The sequence below is a fragment of the Xyrauchen texanus genome, chromosome 2 (assembly GCF_025860055.1).
Source record: "Xyrauchen texanus isolate HMW12.3.18 chromosome 2, RBS_HiC_50CHRs, whole genome shotgun sequence".
Taxonomy (NCBI): Eukaryota; Metazoa; Chordata; class Actinopteri; order Cypriniformes; family Catostomidae; genus Xyrauchen; species Xyrauchen texanus.
In genome coordinates, this window is record NC_068277.1 from 22,946,646 (window position 1) to 22,969,526 (window position 22,881).

The window sequence follows — 22,881 nt, forward strand, 5'->3', positions numbered from 1 at the left end:
TGAGTCTCTGCAGTGTCATGCACCGCAAGCCACGTGATAAAATGCATGGATTAACCTGTCTCAAATGTGGAGGCAACTGAGACTTGTCCTCTGCCACCCATCACAATGACCTACTAAGTCGTGGGAATTGGGCATTCCAAATTGGGAGAAAAGGGGAATTTTTTTTTTTTTTAAGAATGTAGACCGCTCTTTTTGTCTGTACAGTGAACTGTGACCAATGCTCTCCAATCCCTAACATTCTGCTACCATTCACTTTCATTGTATAAAAAGGAGCACGGTCTACATTTCAAAATTTCTCATGTTCTACAGAATTAAAAATATCGTATGGGTTTGAAACATGAAGTAAATTATGACATTTTAATTTTAGGGTGAACTATCCCTTTAAAGCAGTGTAAAATCTGCATATTCAAGTAAAACCTGTTAAGGACCACTTATTTTAAATGTGATTTTTGAAACCACAGACTGACATCAGACAAGAGGTGTAAATCCCTTTTAATCAAACTAATGAAAGGCAATGTAACAAAGGAGAACACTAAAAGCAAGTTCATAACATTTACAACCACAAAAAACCTACTGTATATCCCCTAATACTGTCATTTGCTTTTAATTCATTCTGCACTGAAAAAAATCATTCATTTTGTAATGAGGGGATAACGGAGAAATGTTTGTGTTTTAATCATAGCAAAGCCTCCCACACAGACTGTATGGCTTAACTTGGCTGTAGAATTGGGTTGGTTTCTTCACAATGGGCCCTCAAGAATTAAGAGTATCACATGTACAGGATGTCATAGTGGCCAGGGCGGTACAGGAGGAAGATGCGTGGTACACTTCCTTCAGGGAAGATATGATGGTTCACTGTTCCACCCTCTCCTCTGTCCATGTATTCCACTAATACAGGCACATTGAGGGCCTTTGCTAAGGCAATGATATGGATGTGGTCGCTTTCTTTCGACATGGGCTCCACCTCCTAAAATAAAAATATTGACTATTAGGCCAAGTATAACTATTAAAAGATTCTTTCAAGATGTATTATTTATCGGCACTACAGTTCTTTCAAGGACAGCAACTTGATCACTTTAAACTTCACATACATACACCTTAAAAGGAATACTTCACCCAAAAATGAAAATTCATTTATTGAAATAAAAGACATTTCTAAATTCAAATTACTTAACTAAAAGAAAAAAAGCAATAAAATAATGAAGTGATCAAAAAATATCTCCAAATCGAAACCTTTACCATCTCCATCAGCTCCATTTGTATCACCGTGAGGAAATAAAGTGCATTTAAACGCACATCACCTCCCGAGATGAATGGATATAATTTCAACATTCTTGCAGACAGTTTTCATACAAATTAAACTGAGAAAAAAAGTGAACTTGTGCTTGTTTCACGCTCATTCTGCATGTCTATTAATATACAGTGACTCTTGACACCAGCACTGATGTCTTTTCATATGTCATTTCTTAAAAATATAATAAAGTGCGTTTCTTCAAGCAGCATTATTACACACGGATGACATACATTGAGTGTGCGAACTGGATTCAGCCTCTTCGCATTTTGCAGGTGCTAAATTTCACACCCTGGCCACGGTTTAATAAATTTGGCAACTTCCCAGATCCATGGTTCTGCCATTTCCAGATATTGTCGATCATCATCTGTTCGCAATCGGGATCTTTAAAAGACATCGTCATATTGCCCAGCCCTAGAGGGGATACGTTTTATCCCTGTTTCTAGTCAGACCAGGGCTGGGAAGAGAAATCGGCCTGGGATTTTACATAGCAACTTTTTTTTAAAGAGGGCATAATTAAATGTTAATTTTTAAAATATGAATTATTAAAATTAATGGTTAAAATTGTTTAAATTGACAGCTCAGATATAAACATAAGTTTACACCCTGGAAACAGATTCCCATGTTCGTTAAGACAAAGACAGAACTAGTAATCTTTAAGTGTTACAGCTCTCTCACCTGCTGGCAAAACTCTTTGACAGAGCGACCGCCCTCTATGAAGTGCTGAAAGAATGCATGTTCCCGCTGCAGGTATCCAGAGGTCAGAAGCCTGAGGTAAACCACTATGTAATCAGACACGCTCTGGTCATTAAAGGAGCTCAGCAGTTCTCCAAGTGATTGTTGCTTTTCGCACAGCTCTATCAAGTTCATGAACTGAAAAGGGAGAGAAAACTTTGAAAACGTACTCATGGGTCAACATAATTCTTGCCACTGGTGTAAATACAAGAAGCCATGTCATTTTTGCACAGTTTTTAAGTGGAACTGTTACCAAACATTCATAAATTATTATTTTTAACTCACAGTGTTGTGAAAGTCCTCAATCGTGAATTCAGTGAAGCCCTGGTTTACAAGATCTAGTTTGCTCTTAGCTGCCACAGCTTTGAGCCTAGAGTGTCAAAGCAGATGGTTTTAAATACATGCAAGGAAGACACAACCAATCACAATTCAGTATCCAAATATTACAATGATGTTATCGCTGTTGGTTACATTTTGAATACTGAATATTATTCCCATGTCAAACCAATGGCAGATTTCTATACTTTCAAGTTCTTAAAGAAATAGTTCACACAAAACTATGTGTGGGTGTGAAACTGTTCAATATTCAAGTCCTTTTTACAATAAATTCTAAACTCCCTGCACAGTAGGTGGTGATATGCACAAAGAATGCGAATCACCAAAAACAAAATAACTCTTTTGAAGGGCTGTTTGAAAGTGGAGATTTATAGTCAAATAAGGACTTAAATATTGAATTGTTTTCACCCACACTGATCACAGAAGACAGATTTAACCACTGGAGTCATATGAATTACTTTTATGCTTCCTTTGTGTTTTTTGGACCCTGTTAACTGCATTGTGTGAACCTACAGAGAAGAGATATTCTTCAAAAAGGTTTGTGTTCAGCAGAAGTCATTCGCATCTGGGAAGGCATAAGGGTAAATGATGAGAGAATTTCATTTTGGGGTGAATAATTCTTTATCCTTTAAAATCCTTTAGAAAGTTTAATGAAGTTTGTGTTACGCAACTTGGGTTGAATTAATTGCAGAAGCTTAATATTTAAAAGTAGGTCTTTAGAACAAACCTTTGCCAGAATGTTTGGTTAATATTGATACAGCTCTGTCTTGCAAACACCGTACCAAATGCACTGGTATCTGCTTCGTGCAACCCTACCAAAACTATATGTTACCTTCGCAGCTCTTTGCTGTCATCAAGTAGCGACTCCAAATGTGCGAAGCCAAAGGCTCTGTAGAAGCAATTCCCATCCGGTCGTGTCTTCCGAATGTACGAATACTTTTTGTGGAGGTCCTATGAACAAGACAACTTTTAAACATATCTTTTCATTTACCCAAGTACTTTGCTTTTACAGCAGCTTTTAAGTGATTGCCAAGTAAGATCATGAAAGCCTTTGCACCTTTATCTTAAGTTGGTAGATGGTGTCCTCAGCAGCATATTCACTCTGAAGCACAGAGAGATCTTGTCTGTCTGACACCAAAGGGTTAGAGGTGGCTATCTATTTGAAAACAGAACAACATACTAAGCAATTAAACTCAAACCAATATAGTCAGCATCTTTCTGTGATGTATTTCTTATTGAAAAAAGGATGTTGGGGGAGGAACATATTAAAAGACTATCACATTTTAGAAGACAAATACCATTGTATATATCCTTCAAACAAGATCATCAATTGTTTTGGTCCATTTTATCAGAAGAGAAATACTATAAATTTTAAATTAAGAACAGCACCTCATACTATTATATCATCACACTTAGGATTTGCTAAAAAGAAATCCTGAAAATAAAATCAACAGAAATCATATCATATCCCTTCAGTTTTTTCACATTTTGTTTGATATTTTGCAGCCCTAGACTAAAATAATTTAAGGCAGAAGCTATTTACAGTGTAAACATAAACAAAAGGCATCTTCTTGGACTAATAGTGTTAGATGCTATTTGCACCCCTATTTAAATACTAACACTATAGGGGTATCACATCAGAATGTTTATTGTTTTTATTTTGAGTCCCACAGACACCTTATACCAGGGCTATTCAACTGTCGGCCCGTTTGAAATTTTCCGTGGCCCGTCTGAGGCCGTCAGTTGTCTTAGGGGTTGTTCACACTGAACATGTTTCGTGTCTCTTCATGCTGCTGTTTTCCAATGTAAACTTAATCTAGATGCACGTTGTGCCACTTCTCAATCTTTTTACAGTGTCTTGTGCGAGAGCACCATGTTTTTTACAGTGTCTTGTGCGAGAGCACAGTGTTTTTTTTAGACTCGCAGATGTTGTGCTACGAATGAACATAAGTCATTTTGACAGAATGGGAAGACGAAAGAACTAAAATCATGGACGACTGAGAAGCGCGAGTTCGGAGAAACAGAAAAGGCTTGTTCATTAATTTGGTCAAGAAAACATTTGATTTGAAAAGTCAAAAGGTAAATAAATCATTGCATATATAGCACGAGTGGTGGTGGCGTAGTGGCTAAAGCGCAGGGCTGTTAATCAGAAGGTCACAGGTTCTAACCCCACAGCCACCACCATTGTGTCCTTGAGCAAGACACTTAACTCCAGGTTGCTCCGGGGGGATTGTCCCTGTAATAAGTGCACTGTGAGTCCCTGTCCCTGTAATAAGTGCACTGTTTATCCAAAGTGAGTCGCTTTGGATAAAAGCGTCTGCCAAATGCATAAATGTAAATGTAAATGTAAATATAGCAAACTTAAATTTGGGTAACGCTGGATGCAACTTCACCAACAATAACAAACTTCACTGTTGTGGTTTAATAAAATTGTTATTATCAGTCTTAATTACCCTCTCTGTTATGGACCAATTTTGAAAACACAGACATTTTATTTATATAGTAAACATATAGCTTTGTTCAAATATTCTTCCCCGCATGCATCAAAGATTTTTTTTTTCCCATCTGGCCCACTTGTCGATGAAGATGAATAACCCTGCCCTACACCAACCCCTACCACTAAACCTAACCTTCCCTTACAAAAATTAACAATGGTTTTACTCTAGTAACCTGTATCACCATGGTATTTTGTAGTAAAATCATGGTTACTACTTCAACATCATATTAGTAACACTTTAATTGCATTAAAACTATGACTTCTGCCAAAAAAACATAAAATATTTCTATAGTAAAACTATGGATAATTTAACCTGGATCAAATTCTCCTTACATTCACTGTGACCAAATAACTGAGGAAATCAACCTTTTATATTCATTTTATTTATTAATATAAGTAGTATTAAAGAAAAATATTAAGAGTGGAGTGAGAAAACATGATGTGGAAAAGTGGGGAAATCGAACCCGGGTCATCTGCATGGAAATAGCACATCCACAGCGTCTTACCACACTATGTCGTTGTAGCCTAGAGGTGCCGTTTTTCTTAAATTGTTTGGTTTCCAACAGACTATTGGAGTGCAAATAGCCATGCAGTGTGGCAAATGCTTTTTACACCTTGTGCAAATAGTCACTATGATCATTTAAATGTCAATGTGATATTTACATTAAAATAATTATTGCATTTGAAAATAATTCTTAATAACTCATAATGACAAAGTGAATTTGGGATTTGAGTCAAGATTGACAAGCGGAAAATGAATTAAACGATATTATCGTAAGGCTGTAACATAACAAAAGGGGTCTGAATATTTTATAAATGCATTAAATTCAGTGATGAATGATCTCTCACCTCTTGCTGAATGCGGTCCTGCTGTGCCATAATGGCCTCGTCATGTGCGAGGCAGTTCACTCCTGCAAAAAAAAAAAAAAAAAAAAAAAAAGACCAAACATAAACAGTTTTCTGATATGTAAATCGATATAAAAACATTTCCCTTATTCAAGGTTAAAAAGTCAAGAGTTGGACACTTAAAAACTGATTTGACCCTTAACCCTGCCACCGATGAACATGACAATCTTTGTTTGTTCAAATGAATCTAACTATTAACAGTTATACTCTTCATCATACAGCATGCCATTACATGAACCGACGTCATGTATGAGTCATTTAATTACTGTTACCAGATGGCCAAATACAAAATACTGCCTGTATCAGTCAATGATCCCATTGAAGTCTCTTTGTCTGCAACAATTCCACTGTAGGGGCAACGGAAAGCCAAAGATGATCATTTTACAGCTCTCGTGAAAACAGGACAGTGGGCAAAAATGTTATGAGAATTTATACAAAATGTCGCAATTAAATAGTTTTTGTAAAATGAGCATACAGTTTGCTGTCTTTGCAGAGCTAACGAGCTTTAATCTGTCTTTCCTCCTGCTGCAGTACTAGTCAAAGCAGATTCTCTTTCTAAAGCTAGTTCCCTAATGTGGGACCCTACCATATGTTTTGTTGAACAAGTTAACTGGTCTTTATGCCAACAAGAAGCGATGTTATTTTTGCACTTACCCTCCATCTTTCCCTGCGACGATTCCAGCAGCTCATCCGCCATCTTTATTCAGTTTGTGTACATATCCGGGTCATGTCGGTCACTCATCGCACATGCTACTAGTGTTCATCTCTTTTACATTAGCTAGGTATAATAATGTTTTTAATGAACAGATTTGCTGTGCCCCTGAGGACTCTTCAGAAGCTAACGGGGGCGTGCCGATGGCATCATACTAGTCTGACAAGTCAGTGTCCACTTCCTTTTTTAAAAACACATTTGATTTGATGATCAAGCGTTTCGTTTTGAATTACATTGGCGTTGCGGGATATTTTACGGTCTTGATTTATTTATTTTATAGCTGAGTAGGACACATACATTTCCTTAGTTACTATGTCAAGGTGACTCAATCACGCATCGTTTTAAATTAATCTCAGTTTTACACCAGCAGACATAAGATAAATGTGCTGTAAGAGAAGTATGCACAAACTGGGACACGAAACGCAATAGAGCGCAACAGTCTGGTTCCGGAAGTAAAAATCCCATAAATGTATCCCATAGACTAATTGATTTACCAGGTTGTTGAAGCCACCGTTTGCGTTATCTTAACTTAATCGTTTAAAATTCATGTTTAATAGCAGAATTACTGGTGAACAACTACATTACCCATGATTAGGCAGAGTAAGATCCACTAATCAGAGAATGGCAGGCAACAAAGCCCACCAAACATGTCCAGCAGCAAGTACTCATGCACTGTGAATTAAACAATCAAGTCGGCCACCCTTAAACTACACAGGCCTATAAACTTGTATACATTGGGATATTTTTCTTTAAGTTTATATTCAATTTTGTGGGATTGTAGTTCGTACCCTCATGAAAGACGCAAGTACAGTCTTATACCTTTGTCAAAACCTTGTCCGATTTTCTAAAACTTTTTTGCAAATTAATGTTTTTAATGTTGTGTTTCACCTAGGAACTGGTTGGTTTGGTCCATGGATACTTTCTGATGGATTATACACTGCCTGGCCAAAAAAAAAAAAAGTCACATACTTTAATATTTCATTGGACTGCCTTTTGCTTTGATTACAGCACACATTCGTAGTGGCATTGTTTCAACAACCTTATGCAATGTCACAACATTTATTTCTGTCCAGAGTTGCATTAATATTTGGCCAAGATCTTATATTGACAACGGGAGAGTCGAACCACTCTGAAAAGTCATCTCCAGCACATCCCAAAAACTTTCAATAGGGTTAATGTCAGGACTCTGTGGTGACCAATTCATGTGTGAAAATGATTCCTCATGCTCCCTGAAACACTCTTTCACAATTTCAGCCCGATGAATCTATGGCATTGTCATACTGGAATATGCACGTGCTATAATGGAAGAAAAAATCCTTTGATGGGATAACCTGGTCATTCAGTACATTCAGGTAGTCAGTTAACAATTTTATTGCCACATAATGTTGTTGAGCCTAGACCTGACCAACTGAAGCAAACCCAGATCATAAAATTGCCTCCAAGTGCTTATACAGTGGACACAATGCATGACGCTTCATGGACTTCCCTTTTTACCCTGACGCACCCATCGTTTTGGAATAGTGTAAATCTTGACTCAACGGACCACATTACCTTTTTTTCCATTGCTTCACAGTCCAATCTTTATGCTCCCTAGCAAACTGAAGTAATTTTTTCTGATTTGCCTCACTAACAAGTGACTTTGTTGTCGGCACACAGCTGTTTTGTCCAGATCCTGTAAGTTCTTGTCGCATTCTGTGTGTTAATATGCTATTACTTTCACTATTAAACATTAGCCGTGAGTTCTACTGTCGAATATATTTTATTTTTTTCCAGGAAGTTACTTTACGACAATCATTCAAGTTTTTTTTAGACCATATTTCTTCATGAAGCTGATAGTTCACCACTATCCTTCTGGGTTGGACAGTTCTTAACACAATTCCAGTGATTTCAGCAATCTCCTTAGCTATTTTCTTTGCTTCAAGCAGGCAAATAATTTGCCCCTTCTGAAACACATTTTCAATGACTACGGAATATGTCTTCCGACATCGTTATTTAAAAAATGAGAAGCTACACACCGCATCAGTTAGGGTTAAAATAATTGTTGCCAGCTGAAACATTATTAACAGCAATAATGATCCAATCGTAGGCTCTTCAGTATCTGCTGATTTAAATCCAAACGGTGTCTTTTAGCATTTTTGAATTTGCCAGGCAGTGTATGAAAAGCCTATGGGAAAAATTAATAGGAACATTTCTTCCGGAACCCAGATGGCTGAAAAAGTGTTTGGGCATTGTTGCACTCAATAGAGAAAAGAAGACAAAAGGTACAAGACTGTGTACTTACCATCTTTCATGAGGGTACAAACTACAATCCCATAAAGCATTGCGAATGCGAATGACGTTGTCAAATCAAAAATGCTGGAAATATATAAAACTATTGATTTTTGTTTTTTTCTTCTCAATTTTCTCCCCTTTTTCACCCCAATTTTGAATGCCAAATACCCAATACATTCTAAGTCCTTGTGGTGGCGTGGTTACCTCAATCCAGGTGGCAGAGGACGAATCTCAGTTGCCTCCGCATCTGAGACGGTCATTCCGCACATCTTATCACATGGCTCGTTGAGCATGTTACTGCGGAGACATAGCATGTGTGGAGGCTTAAGTACTACAGTGCACCTCCTCATTGACTGCACCAGATTTGCCAGTTCTTGCTGTGAGATATTACCCCACTCTTCCAAATAGGCACTTGCAAGTTCCCAGACATTTCTGGGTGATTGGCCCTAGCCCTCACCCTCCGATCTAACAGGCCCCAGGCCTGCTCAATGGGATTGAGATCCGGCTCTTCGTGGCATGCCAGAACACTGACATTGCTGTCTTGCAGGAAATCACACACAGAACGAGCAGTATGGCTGGTGGCATTATCAGGCTGAAGGGTCATGTCAGTATGAGCCTGCCGGAAGGGTACCACATGAGGGTGGAGGATGTCTTCCTGTAACGCACAGCATTGAGATTGCCTGCAATGACAACAAGCTCAGTCTGATGATGCTGTGACACACCGCCCCAGACCTTGATGGACCATTCACCTCCAAATCGATTTCACTCCAGAGTACAGGCCTCAGTGTAACGCTCATTCCTTCGACGATAAACGAGTCTGACCATCACCCATGGTGAGACAAAACCGTGACTTGTCATTGAAGAGCACTTTTTGCCATTGCTGTTTGGTCCAGTGAAGGTGGGTTTGTGCCCATAGGCGACATTGTTGCTGGTAAGGACCTGCCTTACAACAGGCCTACAAGCCCTCAGTCCAGCCTCTCACTGTCTATTGCGGACAGTCTTATCACTGATGGAGAGTTCCTGGTGTAACTTGGGCAGTTGCTGTTGCCATCAGGCCATCCTGTACCTGTCCCGCAGGTGATATTTGGATGTACCGATCCTGTGCAGGTGTTGTTACATGTGGTCTGCCACTGCAGAGGATGATCAGCTGTCCTTCCTGTCTCCCTGTAGCACTGTAACACAGTACAGACATTGCAATTTATTGCCCTGTCCACATCTGCAGTGGCTTCATGCCTCCATGCAGCATGCCTAAGGCACATTCATGCAGATGAGCAGGGATCCTAGGCATTTCTCTTTTGGTGTTTTTCAGAGTCTGTAGAAAGGAATCTTTAGTGTCTCAAGTTTTTATAACTGTTACCTTAATTGCCTACCGTCTGTAAGCTGTTAGTGTCTTAACCACCGTTCCACAGGTGCATGTTCATCAATTGTTTATGGTTCATTGAACAAGCAAGGGAAACATTGTTTAAACAATTTACAATAAAGATCTGTAAAGTTATTTGGATTTTTACAAAATTATCTTTCAAATACAGTGTCCTAAAAAAGGGACGTTTAATTTTATGCTGAGTTTATGTAGTTTAAAGGTCTAGGGAGGCTGACTCGATTACGTCATTCACAGTGCGCCATGGAAGTGGGCGGTCGTTGTTGGACATGTTTGGTGGATCTTACTCTACCCATTATCAGACAATGTAGTTGTTCACCAGGAATTTCACTATTAAACACGATTTTTATACAATGTTGAAGTGATAACTTAAAGGCATATACCATCGTTGAACAACCTCAGAGTTCACGTTAGGTCTGTCTTAAAAGGTTTAGAGGTAGAAAATTAATTCATTGGTGGAAAAAGTTAATGGGATGTTTACTTTTGGTAGCAAACTGTTGTGCATTATTACTATTATAAAAAATAAATAAATATTTGAACTCACTGCAATCTTTTATTAGTTTGATCTTTCAATACCAATTTACAAATCCCCCCTCCGCCTGTTTATAATAAGCTAAAAGTGCATAATATGTTCTTATTTTTATGCTATGTATAATTTTTTCACAGATGACTTGATTGAAAACATGGACAAAAAAGCAACATGGGACAGATTCTACACAGAAAACGCAAGCAAAGGCAACTTCAAAAATTTTGAGTGGTTCTTTGGCTTTCACTCAGTTCAAAACATCATTCTCCCTGTACTTCAGAACATGTCTCATTCCCACAGTGGCCCATTACACATCCTAGACATGGGCTGTGGCACATCCGCCTTAGGACCCTACATTTACCAAAACTCTCCATGTCCTGTCAAGGTCACCTGTGCTGATATCTCCCTAGTAGCAGTGCAACTTCTGGAGGAGCACACCAAGACCACACCAGTAGAGCCACAGAATCAATCCTCTGCTCTTGCCTTCCTAGAGCTGGACTGCACACTGTTAAAAGGACACTTTGGGACCAGAAACCTGGACTTGATTTTGGACAAGGGTACAACCGATGCTTTAGTTAGGTCTAAAGAAGGGTGAGTTAAGGCTGGTCAAATAGTACAGCAATGCTTACAGGTACTGAAACCCTCAGGGATTCTCTTACAGTTCTCAGATGAGGATCCTGATGCCAGGCTTGTATGGCTGGAGACAGAGGTTAGAAGAACAAAGCTGGCAGCTGATGTGGGAGTTCAAGAGGTGGGGGAATTGAGAGGGGTCAGTTATTTTTGCTATCAGATTACTCCTCGTATTGCCACGCATTTTCAAATTTAATGTATGCAAAATCCACTGCATTCATGAGTTTCCAAACAAATAATAATAGTTTGAAAAGTTGTATCAAGTCAGCAGGGAAAATGTACCTTTGTGCACAATATAGAATTGGCCAAAATAAAATCCTGTTTGCATCATCTGCATTAATTAAACTAGAAACTTTTAAAAGAATTGTTTATTTCAGAGTAAAAACAAAAGTGCCAGAAAGGTTCTGTGTTGCTGATTTTTTTTCATTAAAGTGGTAATCGATCTATTGCTGTATCACATTTTAGTATTATTGTGACATTAATACACATGAGAATCTAGTAACACTGAATGACTCCTCTACAGTTATTTGGGATCTTAGACTTCATAAACAAGCATCATATTTAAAACAAAGACGCAACAGAAACATTTCAATGCGTAAAACACACACCCTCCATAACAAGGAGATAAACAAGCAGAAAAAGCATTATGTTCTTTAACTAGACATGCAAAATATGTTCCTTTTTATGTAAAGGGTAAAGTTTGATGATCAAAGATTTGTATTATGGCCAAACACATTTAGTTGTCTCTATGGGTTTAATATTTGTAGAAGTGACGTGGTCTCTCTCTTGTGTAAGGATTATATGGCCTTCTGTGTCTCTGTTTCATGACCAAGTTGTTCACTGGCCAATAGGGGGCAGCAGTTGGATTGACAGCACCTAAAAACATAAATCAAATCTTTAGCACTATTTTCTTTTCGTTATTTACATAATGCATTTGGCAGACGCTTTTATCCAAAGTGACTTACAGGGACACTCCCCCCGGAGCAACCTGTAAGTAACAGTTATGTGCTTTAGCCCATTATGCCACCACCACTCTATTTACTCAATCTTACGTAAAAGGTGAATTTCTGAAAATAAATCATGGCCAACATTTTGATCTAATGAGAGTGAATAAGGACAGGGCCTGTCATGCTCCAAATGATAAAAATAGCATCATAAAAGTGATATGACTTGTGCTATATTCCAAGTCTACTGAGGCCATGTGATCATGATAATGATTAAAAAGACCAATAGTTACTTCTGAAAATCACAATATTCTTTGTAAGGCAACCGAGACTTCCCAAATTTAGGTAAGTAACCGCACCACCACGAAGACCTACTAAGTAGTGGGAACAGGGCATTCCAAATTGGGAGAAAAGGGGATAAAAAATATTAAATAAAAAGTCCTAGGAAAAAGGTATTTTAATACCAAAATGTTTTTGTCTGGAAGATTGTAATGAATAATGACTTAATTTATAAGTTTTTCAAGAAAAGTCCTCCTCATTCAATCTTATTATATGGAACAGTGTGGCCAGGATATTCTTAAATTCCCCTTTCTTCCATGAAAGAATGTCATATAGGTTTGGAACAACAAATGGGTGTATAATGACAGTAGAAAATTGAGAGAAAGTACAAAAATTGGGTTTGAACCTCTGTGGAAATCTGCAGTAAAGGGGGGAGGTAAATCATCCTTGAACTGTGGTCCAAAGCCACCATATGGCCTCATCCTTTGGCCTTGTCTCCATGCTGGACCTAGAAGAGGATGGTATATATATTCTCACCTTAATATTTTGATCAAAATTAATCTTGATTGAGATTACCATGCTGGTAAAGTAAATGTTTTCAATTGTTGTTGTTTGATTTAGGCATTTTTCCACACAATTGTGGAGCTAAAACCCGTTTGTTGTGGAAATATATGTGTTCCGATAAAATGCAAACGTTGTTTCCAACTGAAGAGGTGTGCATTAGTAGTTTTCAACATATGGGTGCCTGTCAAGGGAGGCGCGAGATATAGGCTCACACTCAAGTGAAGCAAAAAAAATGATTGGAACTGCTGTGATTTATATAAGTCCATATCAAGATATTGTATGTTGTAACATCTCAGGTACAGTATTGTTTAGAGCAAAACCCCAACAACAGCGTGGAATTGATCGGATTTATCTGTTTTTTTTTTCCTGAATAAATAACAATTTACATAACTGCTGCAGAGTCCGGATACTAACAACTCTGTGCTGATGTGCCAAAAGACCAAGGATTTCTTTTTTGCAAAATCCAAAACTGAAGTATGATTTAACTACGTCCTCCAGGTCAATCTCTGGCATTAATGAAGCTGCAGGCTCTGTGTCCGTTCTATCGCTGTGATAATGATGCTCCATTAAGCCCAATACTGAGATTTCCTCCTAGAAACAATACTTATATACTTTTTAACTACAAATGTTCACTTCCGTTCATCTCTGTTATGCACGCTCATGGGAGGGATGACGTTATGCCTGTTGGTAAGGTCACACATCACAAGGCGGCAGGAAGACCTTACCAACAAGTTTTATTTGGTCGACTGGAGTCGTGTGGATTATTTTGATGCACCATAAATATGCATTTTGGGCCGTCAAAAATAGAGTACATTCAGTTGCATTATTTAGAGGAGGTGGCTTGAAATTAAATCCAAAAAGTTTTAAATTTTGTTTTGATGAAGATCAAGATAATTCACTCTGAGTAGTGAGTAAATTATCAGCAAACTTTCATTTTTGGGTGAACTATTCCTTTAATTCTCGTAATTTTGACTATTCGCAAAATATAACTTTTTTTTTTACGTGGCAATAAAATGCCATTGTGGGATCACAGAATAAAGTTCAAAATAATTTTTTTTTAAAACGCAACTCTGTACAATTGCGGTGAGAAGAACAGCATCTTAGAATGCTATTCTAAGATGAGATTTGGCGCTGTTTTGGCAGCACGAGGGGGACCGACACAATTATTAGGCAGGTGGTTTTAATGTTGTTGCTGACTGGTTTGTGCTTTTTGGAACATCAAAAATTTGTCACCAATTCCCTTACATTTTATGTACTTACAGAGCTGAAATTCTCTTCCAAAAATATTTGTGTTCTGCTGAAGAAAGAAAGTCATACACATCTGGTTTGTAATGAGGGTAAGCAAATGAGAGATTTTTGGTTGAAGTATCCTTAAGTTTGCACGTAAAGTTAAAACTTAGGGCTTAGTAACTGGTAGTTTGTTTGTAACCAATTTAGTGTTTATTTGGTTGCACCACCTGTTCTTAATGCAAGACATAGCTAGTAGGTCGTAAGCTCTCCATAAAGTAATGTATATTCACAAATGACGTTTACGTTTATTACCAATAAGCAGCAGTGTATGTAAGTCGTGTATTGCAGTTTTATCTTTGTTCAAACCTTTTATGTCTCATGTAACTGTCAACAGAAATAAATTACATTTCAATTAAAATTCAATACAGTTTTATGCTACCATACGAATTTGTAGTGAATTGGATTTTGTTTGTGACTTTTATACCTTTGCATGATCATACTTGTGCTTCCAAAACAATGCTTATAGTTTTGCGATTTCTAACACTGCTTTTATCTAGAAATTAAATCAATGCTGTGATGCATAAAACAGAAAGCATACACAATGAACGTTGTAAAGTTCACTTATAACCTTGAGGTAAAAATATTTATTAGTGCATAATGCAAACAGTCAAGACTTTAAAAGGTATAAACAAGGCAGTGCAAAAAGGCAAGTTCTGAACAGCAGAATGAGCGAACTTTACAACTAAATGTACAAACTATACACACGATAAGATTGGAAAATGACTTAAATATTATCTTGTAGTCTTTTTCTACATTGTTTAATGTCATCAACGTCACAGTGGTCATGACGTCTAACTTGACGAGACAGTTAGATCATTTTTGTACACTTCTTTTTGGTTTAAAAATCACAATAAATGTTTTCTCTGTAAATACTTAAACCTACAATGTCTGGTATCGGTTGTCTGGTGGCTAATAGTTCCACTTTGCAAGGTAAATACTACTTCTGGAGTAGATACTAAAAAGGTTCCTGGTTTGGTTCAGGTTATAGCTCCATATGAAACTAGTTCATATGGTGGAAAAATAACGAGAACACTGAATAGTTATAGGATCTAGTAAAAGTTCCTACAATTAAAAAAAATGCCTATTGTTACCGTTGTTGTAGGGGATGGCAGGTTCCACAGGACTGAAGTATCTCTGGTCACCATTTAGAAATGTACCTATTAAAGAGAGGCATAATCTGAATTTTGAAAGCTTAATTTACTGGGGAAACACACAAGATATATCCAAATCACTAAACTATAAATGTCACTGCTGACACTAGATTAAAGTTAGACAAGCCATGACATATGTGGCAAGTTCTATACCTTGATAGCGATTCAGATCCCTTGAAGTAACTTTTTGCAGGAAGGAACCCTCAAGTAATGGCAGGCGAGTATCTGCACTACGCTGGTCTGTAAAGAAATAAAGAGAGCAAGAGCAAGTACACTGGTACGTGGTACTCATATATATATATATATATGCCATACATTGTTAGGCAAGTCTTACATTTTTTACTATAAATCTTCACAAAATACCAATCCTATCATAGCAACTGATGAACACCATTTCTCTGACAAATGTTTGCCTTCTTTCAATGAGAGTCTATGGGAGTAATGTTTGAGTAGTTTTAAGCAGAATTTTAAAAAAATTATAAATAAAATATAAAATAAATTAAAACTTTGTTGCCAGGTCACCATCAAATTATGTTTTTTTCATTTCAAGTGACTAATAATCATGTGCCTCAATTCTTATTCACAGTCTTCAATCAAATTACTGTGTAATGTATTAATTACTTCTACAAAAACCAAGAATGCTTTACAATATCACTCTTAATTTCAGCCCACTTAAGAATATTATCCATTTCATTTGAGAATATTTTGCCAAAAATCATAGTGTTCAGTGGCAATCTCCTAGGCTGCATCCAAAAGTTTAGGCAGCTGACTTGCTGCCTAATCAGTTAAAGGAATATTTAGTGTTCAAGTTAAGCTCAATCAACAGCATTTATGGCATAATATTGATTACCAGGGGAATAACTGTAAAGTTATAACCAATTTTACATCTTTGTTACCATGACGGTAATGTCAACAATCCCCCAAACCCTAAAACCTAAAAATATTATAATTTAAACAAATTTACAGCTCTAATACTACAAGTTTTAACAGAAGAATTAATGCTTATAAAATTATAAGCTTCTTTGCAGAGCTTAGCAAAGGGTCAATTGAGACTATAGGATGGTTTTCAGCTCCATCTACAGAATTGTCTCCACGGCCAGATACATTTTTTTTTTTAAATCTGACACGAGTTGATATGGTGTTGGCAAAATAAGTATATTTTTCACTTCACACATATTAAATGCAGTTGTAGCGATTTTATTTTTCTGGTTTAGCTAGCTATGTAAAATGAGGGAAATTTGACATGTCATGTAAAACTCACCTTAGCTTGTGTGACGTTAGGAGATGAAATGGGTAAAAGGGACCTTTAGAATGAAGGCTGACTTTGATAATGCCTGAATTTTAAACATTTTATACACCAGTGACCATATTGACAAGTAAAGACACGAGTGGGAAACCTATCAAGAGCAATATTTTTTTTAACGAACCTCTTCCTTGTCAGGAAACAGTAGTAATTTCGTGAAGTAATGTCTAGTGATCATCTTAATTTCAAAGTGAATATGTTGCCATTTTAAAAACTAATGGCAGGTAAAAGTGTGAGATATGTTTTGTCCCATCTCTCAAGAATCAGTAACCAATAAACCTCAGCCAAAGGATGGCACCAAGTAATTGTGGATTTCTCACCAGAGATTGATAGTTCCACTCCCCATGCCTGTGCAACATGTTCCAGCAACAGACAAGTTATTTTGCGGTGGGCGACGGCATTCCAGTGCACTCCATCATGTGTTCGGTGATGCAGGCTGAAGCGAAACTGAAAGTGCAAGTCCAGCACGTCAAAGCCATACGCATTGGCTAGAGTGGCTCCATAAAAGTTTGCGTTGATCACATCAAATCTTAAAGCTGGACCCATGTGCTGTATCTGAATTTGAGGGCAAAAGGAAAATAAAAACTTGATTATTCTCATCATTACAGCTAGTTTCCATCCATGTGTTTTTATGCACATTTCTGACCTGTTATCAGATTGTCTACTATTACCCCCAAGAACTGTTTGATAAACTGACATGAGGCATCTGCCACAGAGCATTAGCAAACATGAAGTTCATCTTTGTATGTGTGCTCTAAACTCCAGGTCATCTATTAAATGTAATACAGGGCTTAAAGTGAAAAAAAAATCCTGAGCCTGAACTTTCTGTGGCTCAACCAGGACTTTAACCAAGCCCGTTTTTTTCTATTAACCAATTCTATGAGCAACAGCACAGTCATAGTTTCAACGCATTAACAACTATTGTGCCAAAATAATTGAAACTTTTGTAGTACTAGGCTTACTGTTTCAAGAAAATAACATAACATGAATGTTTGTGCCAATATTTATTGGTTTGCTAGCTTTGAAACATGTTAATGACATAAAGTGCATTCACCATTGGTTTCTTTGTAATGTGCAAACAGCATAAAGTGCACTCAACATTGCTCACTCTGAAATGTGCAAACATTCTTAGGTGCTTTTACCAAAACAGAAAACTTTGCCAACTTAAATAGACATTTGTATTAGTTAGAGAACATAAAAAACACAAAAGTGCATCAAACCAATAAATGCATAGATGTTAGAAAACTACTGTAGCGTAATACTGTACTGTATTACAATCTTAGTGCAACTCAAAAGGCTATTTATCATTCCAAATCTAATTTTTCTACTGTTTTTTGGCGTTTCTGGGCTACAAATGAAGTCTTTTAAGCGACCTAAGCATCTTCTTTTCAAACTTGCCGTAGTATCTGCTCCAGGTAACGTGGTCGTATGCTGTAGACTGCGCACGATAGCTCTGTGCGTCTTATCTCCATCATGACGGACAAGTGTTTTTTTACCGCTAGTGGCATAGTGAAGCTTTTTGTGGCAAACTATGCAAAAACATAGCTCCAGGCTCCGGAAGTTTACTGCACCAAGTGCATAAAGCCTTCCCGTTTTGTCCTCTTTCTTCAAGCCATGCCCAGCGCCACTTGTTTTTTACTTTCTTCTCCAAAGCAGATGTATTTTCTCCTGGTTTGATAAATTCCATTCTCCATAGCGTGTGTACAAGCTAACTGCGAACTGGTTCACTTCCTGCACAAGACCCGCCCTCCTCTCTAGCAATTGACTAAGACAACCTAATATCATGATCCCATTGGCTGTGACAGCTGTGCGCGCTGACTTTTGAATCAAGGTGGTAGGTTGAAGGGGACCGGTGTTTTATTCAAGTCAGATTAGGGCTGTTCACATATCGCGTCTTTTGCGCGCTCAAGTTCATTATTTCAAATGTAGCCGCGCGGTATGCGCGCTCATAATGGAAGCAACGCGCTCGTTTTTTTCCAAGCGCGTCCGCGTAATTTGCAGCCTGATAAATACATTTTGCCTGTGCCGGAGGCCGGACCTGCCCTCAAGCCGGAAATCCGGCCCCCGGCCGGAATACTTTAAGCCCTGGTAATAAAAAGAGCCACAGTGGCTACAATTTCTCCGTAAGTGAGGATTTTGTTATCTTAAACACTAAATACACAAATTGGATGGAAACACAGCAACTTTTCATGGCAGTTCATTTTCATCACACTTTTTTTTCAACACACCTCTGGCACCAGGAAACCTCCCACAATTTTCTTGCCCAGGGGCATGGTCATGTTCCACACCACCAGGCTCTCTTTTGGCAAAATGGTCTTTAGCTGCCTGAAGAACTTCTCGAGGTTCTCCCTGTACTCAAAGGCCCATTCTCGGCTGTACCTGCACAGTGTAATGGCAAAAATCATGTTCAGCCATCCAGAAAATAATATTATTTTATTTTTGTAACCAACTTTTATGAAGATAACTCCTACCTGGATACATCCCACACACAGGAATTGACTATGACAAGATCTGGCTTCATGCCATTGTCGATATCAGCAAGGATGCTCTCCATATAACATGAGAATACTCTGGTAATAAAATAAAACCGTACAAGGTGGTGGTCTGTCCGGTATTGCCTCACTTCTCTATAAGTCGTCCCATTATTCATTTCGCCAAGCCTTCCACCTTCCACCAGACAATCTCTTTCAAAAGAAATCTCACCCTGGGAAATACGGAGAAGATAAACAAGAGGTACATCATCAGACAAGCCCTTTGTGCATAAAAGAGAAAGTCACTCAGAGTAGCTCTTATAAAGCATGCATATACACATCTTCACATTTCCTTGCTATTTTAATTTATTTATTGTATTGGTAAAGCTTATTGCATGAAATTAAAATTTGGTGTATTTGCTAAAATTTGGTGTCTTTTAAAAATAATCCTGGTTGTTAATAAGCTAAAGAATTCCAAAAAAAAAAAAAAATAATAAAATAAAATGGTAGCTATCCACTGTTTGAATTTGAGTAGCCTACATGGCTTCAGTTGCTTTGTGAATTGCAGTTCATAATAATATTAATACTTATTCAGGCAATATAAAAAGGTTCCATTTATCTTGATACTACATTTTATGCCTCTTAAAAATGCATAATTTACCAAATTATATAAAATTGTATTGATTAAGGGCACTAAACTGTTCATTAACATTTGAACAACTCGTTTCATTGAACAGATACATTTATTTGGTGTTTTGTCCAAGAAGATAAATTAATTAAACTGCCATGAAACTACTGACCTTGGATTTTAGCTGCGATGAACTTAAATATGCGTCTCGTTGCAACATCATCACTAAATCTTTGTATACTGACCGCTGAACTGGAGAGAAAACAACCATATAAAAGCTTGAGTCAAAAATTAATAAGGCCATTTCTATTAGAAAATAAATGTCCATTGTTACTCACTTGAGTCACCCAGGACCAAAACAAACTTGTTGTGAAGCAGTTGACTAACATGGCGTTGAGACACGTGCCTCGCCATGGCTGTACCTGTATCACACTAAAATGTGACTGAAAATCAGAATAGCACAAAAACTTTTTATTGACATGAATATCGTCATTTCATATCATGTTTTAGTATGAAACACTATAAATCACCAAAGACTTACGTGACAAGAGACAAATTAATAATGATCAATTAGCTCAACTTAATGAGACCGGAAAGACTGTGTGAGGGCAATAGAGATTGGCCTACTGCTCCCCTTGTGGTGATATGGATGCAAAAATGCCAATTTTTAAATAAAGCTCCTCAAAGCTATTCGACTGTATTATATTGGTTCTGTTGTTTTACAAAAAAATAAAAAAATATTACAGTTGATATGAAGTATTTTATTAGAAAAAACAGTAATGCATTTTCAGAAACTCAACAAAACAGACTTTGAGTGAGGTATGAAAGTGCTTTTTTATGTCAATGTCTTTCCCTGTGTAAAATGGTGATGCTTGTGAATTTAAACAGCTACAGCATCAGAACGCTAGAAAAAGCTGCCTTTGGATGCTGTATGGAGGTAGGAGGAAAATAAGATGTCTTTCAAACTACACTGAGACCAGTTTCCTTAAAGGGGTCATGACATGCCGATATATATATATATATGGGTGATTCTTTAACTATGGTACTTTTCTTGTCCCTGGATGAAATAATAAAATCTAAAAAACATTTCTTCTTTTTTGTTTTTGTCACATATATATATATATATATATATATATATATATATATATTCCTTGAGGTTCACTTATAATATAAGTTTTTTTTTGTACAAAAAAAAGGTAATATGTTTGTAAAACGTGATCATGACCCTTCGTCAGAAACACTCGGTTTTGATGCTGCTTCTCCTTTAAGACTTGACAGTAAACACCCACTGTTCTGATTGGCTCTCTGCTCTTGACTGACCTGCTCTTTTCTTACCAGCTTACTGCTCTCCACTACTTGGTGGGTTACGGAAGTGATAAAGAAAAGTAGGCATTGATGTGTTGTGGAGGTGGTCATATGCAAATTTCTAGCACAGTGTGACATCATAATGTGGAGGACGTGGTCAACAAGTCGTTTTGACAGCTTAGTTTTAACAATGGCTCTTTTTGCAGTGATGAGTTTTTGAGTTCTTAAACTTACAATGTGTTCTTATAGTACAATGACCTATTATATCTCCCATCCTATAAACTTCACTGGCTACCTTTCGCATCACATATTGCATTCAAAATGATCCTGCTTACATTTAAATCACTTCACGGTCTAGCTCCTTAACTTTCTCCCTATATTCCTATTCGCTCACTCCGATATTCTGGGTGTGAAATTCTTGTTCCTTGATTCTGCATTTCTTCAATGTGTGGAATGTCTTTTTCTGTTGTGGCACTCAAGCTGTGGAACTCAATCCCCCTGACTCTCCAAACTACTATCTCTAGCTCTGAATTCAAATCTCAGCTCAACCTATTTTTTCTCCCAATATTATCAGTCATAATGTGTATATTCTTCAAGTACTGCTCATTGTATTTGTATGCTTATCTGTATTCTGATTAGGTTATTGCCTACACTGCTTACACTTTCTATACTGACTACATGATGTTGTGTGTTCTTTGCTATATGCAACTGCATTTGTTTTTGTTCCTGAGTGGGCAACTCTCCATATGACTGCTATGTTGCTGTTCTTTATTGCGAAGGGTCCTTGAGCTATGGAAAGGAGGTATAAAAATTAAACATATTATTATTATATGTCAAAAGGTCAAGGACATTTGTATTCCTCATGTCATGACCCCTTTAAAACGTTCATTCATTCAAATACACTGTTGGTTATGCCATCAACTGATTAGGCAACAAGGCACCAAGTCAGCTACCTTAGCTTTCGGATGCTGACACAGTAACTGGCAGCTACTATAATGTTCAAGTTCAAATTCTTTTATTTATATAGCACATTTAAAAACAGCATCAAGGCTGACCAGAGTGCTGTACAATACAAAATTATAAAAACACACAACAATTGAAGACCAGGACATGCTTTTAAAAGTCAGTGAAAAGTGATGAGTTTTAAGAGAAGATTTAAAAGTAGATAATGAAGGTGACAATCTGATACTGATAGGCAAACTATTCCATAAAATACATCAACCGAACGTCAACCGAAAAGGCTCTCCCTCCTCTACACATTAGCCTCGAGCGTGGGACATTGAGGAGATATTGATCACTGGATTTCAGACTTCTTGGTGGATTGTAAGGATGTAGTAAGTCTGACAAGTAACTGGGAGCTTGGTTGTGTAATGATTTATAAACAAACAATAACATTTTTAAATCAATTCTAGCTTGAACCGGCAGCCAGTGAAGTGATTTTAAAATGGGGGTAACATGATCATACTTCTAACCTTTTAGAAATTTTGCTGCTGCATTTTGAACTAATTGGAGATGAGCAATAAGCGATTTGGAAATTCTACAATAAAGAGAATTACAGTAGTCCAGATGAGAAGGGATGAAAGCATGAACTGCTATCTCTAATGTGTTCTCTGACAAAAAGGGTTTAACTTTAGAGAGCAGACGTAGCTGAAAGAAACTGGAAC

General features: G+C 37.4%; 3 protein-coding genes across 3 annotated transcripts; 1 reads left to right on the forward strand and 2 right to left on the reverse strand.

The window, feature by feature from the left end:
* Nucleotides 1–450: 450 nt before the first annotated feature.
* On the reverse strand, nt 451–6,611 carry LOC127662526 (ubiquitin thioesterase OTUB1-like). Its single transcript, XM_052153750.1, has 7 exons — nt 6,420–6,611; nt 5,709–5,770; nt 3,420–3,518; nt 3,195–3,313; nt 2,312–2,396; nt 1,970–2,164; nt 451–967 (listed from the first exon to the last, which is right to left on the reverse strand). The coding sequence occupies exons 1-7, from the start codon at nt 6,460–6,462 to the stop codon at nt 770–772; spliced, it is 801 nt and encodes a 266-aa protein (XP_052009710.1). The 5' UTR covers nt 6,463–6,611; the 3' UTR covers nt 451–769.
* Nucleotides 6,496–11,488, forward strand: LOC127662538 (citrate synthase-lysine N-methyltransferase CSKMT, mitochondrial-like). Its single transcript, XM_052153762.1, has 2 exons — nt 6,496–6,643; nt 10,793–11,488. Exons 1-2 carry the CDS (start codon nt 6,556–6,558, stop codon nt 11,245–11,247), a joined length of 543 nt encoding a protein of 180 aa, XP_052009722.1. The 5' UTR covers nt 6,496–6,555; the 3' UTR covers nt 11,248–11,488.
* Nucleotides 11,489–11,635: 147 nt separating this feature from the next.
* On the reverse strand, nt 11,636–20,387 carry fam113 (family with sequence similarity 113). The gene is made up of 8 exons (XM_052153738.1): nt 20,085–20,387; nt 19,285–19,517; nt 19,042–19,192; nt 17,134–17,368; nt 15,664–15,750; nt 15,451–15,516; nt 12,912–13,013; nt 11,636–12,158 (listed from the first exon to the last, which is right to left on the reverse strand). The coding sequence occupies exons 1-8, from the start codon at nt 20,238–20,240 to the stop codon at nt 12,037–12,039; spliced, it is 1,152 nt and encodes a 383-aa protein (XP_052009698.1). The 5' UTR covers nt 20,241–20,387; the 3' UTR covers nt 11,636–12,036.
* Nucleotides 20,388–22,881: the final 2,494 nt, after the last annotated feature.